This window comes from Borostomias antarcticus, assembly GCF_949987555.1.
Source record: "Borostomias antarcticus genome assembly, chromosome: 17".
Classification (NCBI taxonomy): domain Eukaryota; kingdom Metazoa; phylum Chordata; class Actinopteri; order Stomiiformes; family Stomiidae; genus Borostomias; species Borostomias antarcticus.
Window position 1 is genome coordinate 16,930,011 of NC_140250.1, and position 5,000 is coordinate 16,935,010.

General features: G+C 41.3%; 1 protein-coding gene across 1 annotated transcript in view; it reads left to right on the forward strand.

Annotated features, from left to right (window-relative positions):
• tmeff2a (transmembrane protein with EGF-like and two follistatin-like domains 2a) overlaps positions 1-5,000 on the forward strand; it is an 82,745-nt gene that overhangs the window by 28,362 nt on the left and 49,383 nt on the right. The window contains exon 3 of the mRNA XM_084451955.1: positions 820-949. Within this exon, the coding sequence (XP_084308081.1) occupies positions 820-949 (130 nt within the window). The remainder of the gene's footprint in view (positions 1-819; positions 950-5,000) is intronic.

A 5,000-nucleotide genomic window follows, 5' to 3' on the forward strand; every position in this document is an offset into this window, starting at 1 on the left:
GACCTGAGTTCGAATCTTGTCCGATCAAAGATGTATGGGAATAAGCTTAATGTGTGCTGAAATGCCCCTGTGCATGCTGGGAGTTACTATATGCATCTCCTCTGCCTTATTGTAAATGCATGTAATTAAAGGAGTAGTTTGGTATTCATTATCATAAGCTTTGTTATGATTAGGTAATTTACGATCGTAAACAACAGTCCATAAAAAACAATTGACAGACTTTGGACTCTTTGAGATATTAGTGCTCATTGCTCATGTCACAGCTAAGTACACAATGGATCTCTATTGGCATATGATATATACCCTTTAAAGGCCCACATTATATGATTAACTGATGGTTCTCTAGCACGAATATCTCTAGCACTTACAGGTAGCACACAATATATATATATATATATATATATATATATATAAAACACTGAGCACTAATATCTCAAGTCTGTCAAAATGCAAATTGCATATGATTGTAAATAACCTTATAACAGGGCTTATGATTCATTCATATAATAATGAATTACTCATTTAACTTTTAACATGCATATTCAACCAAAGCCACATTATGGGGTGATGGCATTTCAATGCACCATCCATTTCCAAAGTAGACAAACTGCAAAATAAATGTGTCATTCTCTCAAATTGGACATTTGTCAAAAATACATTTGCCAATTTATTTCACAATTTGACTGAAACGTCTATACATCTTATTATGGTTTGTAATCTACTTGTTTTGTTTTGTATATCGTGCATGGCTGCCAGTTGGATGACACATTCAGGCTGTGGGAGGCGAACTTTAACCTCCGCCTTCTGTTCTCTCTGCAGTGTAACAATGACTACGCCCCCGTGTGCGGCTCCAACAACCAGAACTACCAGAACGAGTGTTACCTGCGCAGAGACGCCTGCAAGCAGCAGGCAGAGGTGCTGGTGGTGTCGGAGGGAGCCTGTCCTGTCGGTATGTACACAATCAAAACATAAAACTATGTTTTGTAATTAAGGTTTTGTCAAAAGCCTCATTACATGAAATTCAAATGACCTCCACAACCCTACCGGCTCTATACTTCAAACAACATGCACTCATCACTGGGCAGTTTGCTTAGAGTCGGTAAATGGGCTGCATTTATACAGCGCTTTTATCCAAAGGGCTTTACAATGGCCTCTCATTCGCCCATTCATACGCACATTCACACACCAATGGCGGCAATGGCCATCCAGTGTCTTGCCCAAGGACACTTTGACATGTGGACAGGAGGTGCCGGGATTCGAACCACCGACCCTATGATTATTGGACGAACCACTCTACTTCCTGAGCCACAGCCGCCCGAATTCAATCCTCTCAAGCAGTCGCATTCACACTCTACAGAGTGGTGGTTGACCTTGCTTAGAGTTGGAGAGGACAGAAATTCAGTTATTATAACAAGGCTGTTTCCATGCCCTTGCTGTGCCTTTCTTTTTATCAGTTATATTGTATTTTGTATTTGCGCTGTTTTTGTATTGCATTCGCACTGTCATGTCTTTGCTCTGTCCTGTCCTGCACCCTGTCCTCTGTCGTCTTCATCAGCGTATGCCATTACCCTAGCCCAATACCCTAGTATGTGTAAACCATGTACATAGCCAATAAATGGATCCTGAATCTTAATACAAACTCTAAGGCTAAGTGCCCTGGAGTGATTATGTAATAGTTATATCTATAGTTACATAATTATACATGCATTCATAATTGATAGTTGGACAGTAACATATAAATTATAATAGCACTTTAAGTCTATCGAGGGCTATTTAAAATAAAAACACACCAATTCGAATCTTCTGACCTAGGCAATGCACTGCTATGGGATATTCGCTACAGCTGATAGTCGTACAAGAAGACAACACGCGGCCAAATGCTAATTTTAAGCAAGGTTGTGTAACATGTAACATCTGCCCAACAGATTTGTATAAAACTTTGTTGCAAAGTATTCACAATGTGAGTTGGTGTGCCAGAGGGCTTTGAGATCAGTGTTGAGACGCCTGTAGGTCTAGGTGGATCTTAGATGGAAGTGCCAATCAAACCCCAACTAAACACGCCTTAATTTATACTTACGCGCGCATGTACACGCACACACACACACGCACCCACACATTCACACACACACTGTTCACCACATTTAAAAGGAAAACACATTGTTGATTAAACAAACAAACAAAAAACATTGGGTCATCTACTTTTCACTCAAACAATCTCAAAGGCACCTAAACACACAGCCTTCACCTGCAAGGACAACCACCTAAAAAAAAAAATAGTGCTGTTACATGCATTTACAGGTGCTATGACTTAAATGCTTCCCTCATCCAGAGTGACATAGCCTACTGTAATTATACAAAAAAGAAAAAACTGTTCATCCAGAGAACAGCATCGTCATCATCGGGTCGTCCACAGAAAGTCCTCCCATCTTCATCTCCAGTCCTCCAGTCCGGTCCTCCATTCACTCACCTTCTCATCTGTGGTCTCCACTTCCGCATCCATCTTAATTATGTCCACGAATGTTTTGGTGGGACGTCCTTGCGACTAGCGTCCTCGCCACGGAGAGCAATCTGCACTTAGCCTATGTGCTAATGTGATACGAAATGCAATGTTTATCTTTTGATAAGAGTTGTTTGTCTTATTATTTTTTTATGTAGAGAATGTGTGCAAGTTATTTGCGTTTTCCCAGAAGCCTATCTTAGCATTTAGCTAAATGTGGTAGCCTGGAAAGGTTCAGATAGAAAATATAGAACACACATGATAAAACATAAGCTAACCCACTGGGAAGGTAAGTACTGGTTTCATTCAGAGTCTGTGAGTACTGGTTTCATTCAGAGTCTGTGAGTACTGGTTTCATTCAGAGTCTGTGAGTGTGCCACTAGTGACTGATGGATAGAGTGGATTACTAGTGGCTGACTCAGTTACCCCCGCTGTCAGGCTGTTGAGATGAAATACCAATGGTATAACAAGCCCATAAGAAACATGCAGGGACATTGAGTTGGTGTGTGTGTGTGTGTGTAGTGGGGGGGGGGGGGGGGGTGAGTGTGTGTGTGAGTCAGTGGCGGCTGGTGACTCAAAAAACTGAGGACAGGAGGAAGAGAGGCGAAGCACCCATGGGCGCCGGGGGGCACTTTCCCTCAGTCAGTTATTATTTGAAATATCAGCTCTAAAATCTGGATTTACAGTCAATTTTAGCATATGAAAAACTGAATAACACTTTCTTTAACTACATGCAGCATTTATTTATCATATTCATGATAAAATATAACAAAACAACAATAAAACATTGTAAGCAATAGTTGTTGTAATGGATTGTACTCTTCTCTAAAGAGAGAAAAGAATTGATATTGGTGAGGTGCTGGAGAGGTCAGGTGATGTATGAAAAATGTTTTTGATTAGGGGACACTGAGGTGTGCTGGCTCTCAAACTGCTTGTTGGCAAATAGATTTGACAACTGGACAATGGAATATGTTGCACAGCAAATGCAGTATCCAACAGTTCGCTCATGGCTAGCTAGCAATGGTACAGCTATGGGATTAGCTAATTTGGGTTGCTGTCAAAGCTGCCACTCTTATGTTGCTATAGCCTACAATTATCAGAACAATATGAACATTCAGTTGAAAGTTTTCCATCCACCCATCCATCACTGGATGAGGAATAAGCACCGCAAAGCGATCAATTCTCACACAAGCAGGAGCCAGGCTGTTCAGTGGATTTCTCCGATCCGGTGTTGCGACCCAGTCTCTAGAAATGTTTTGAACATGTTGCCGACAGTTTGCGCCTCCAGCCAATCTGCGCGCCTGCCTATGCCGCCTGACGTGCACCTCGTAGCCCCCGTACGTTACCGGCTATAGCCTGCCAGTGGAACTGTCGTGTTCAGACGGCTCTAGCTCAAAAAATATTTATGTCAGCTTAGATATTTAGATGGCTAGAATCAAGACAAATAGATGAACAGTTTGATGTATAATATGTCCCATAATACTTTCGGATGTATTATATTAAGGAGCTACGAACACAGAAAAAGTCTCCAATGGCACAGGGAAGAGAAACACAGACATCAACACCGACTCAATCGGCCTTCACTGTGGTAAATCTGGAATCTGGAATGTGATTGGACTAACAAAATGTCAATCATTAAATCCTGTTCGGAGTACTGTCCTCCCTTGCGGTAATTTTAGATAGACCCCTAAGGGACCCCTAAGGGACACGCCCAAGGGAGGAATTCCTTCCTTCCATAGATATCTATGGGTCCTCCAGCTGCATGTTATAGATGTCACTGTTGGAGCTTTAGAATTTCAATAATGGGTTTTTATCCATAGGGAAAACCTGCTTTATGAACAAAACTGAGATAATATTAAATATTAATTATAAATACATACATTCATATATTTATATTTGAATCCCTCTCTTCTCTCCAAAAACTGAGGAGGACTGTCCTCCCAAACCTCAATGGACGAGCCTGCACTGGTGTGAGTGTGGGTGTGTGTGTGCGTATGGGTGTGTGTGTGTGTGTGTGTGTGTGGGTGTGTGTGGGGTTGTGGGTGTGAGTGGGGTGTTACCATCCACTTCTCACCTCGATCACATGAAACCTGAAATCTCGTAAATTGCTTCTGACTTTTTTTCCTTCTCTCTTTCATGGTATTCCATTCTTTTATGGGGCTGTGGAAGTGTTGTGTGTGTACAGTATGTGTGTGTGTGCATGTGTCTTTTGTATGAGAGAGGGAGAGAGAAAAAGTATTTTCCTCCATGTGATGAGAGCTAATTTCGAGAAACAAGACATGGAAAACAAAATAAATGTTTGGTCGTGCTCTGGCAGCAGCCTTGACTATAATGAGAATGGCGTGACAGCTTGCATCCACACTCCACAACAACAATCTCCCATCCCTTGTCCACCAGTCTTTCTTTCTTTCTTTCTTTCTTTCTTTCTTTCTTTCTTTCTTTCTTTCTTTCTTTCTTTCTTTCTTTCTTTCTTTCTTTCTTTCTTTCTTTCTTTCTTTCTTTC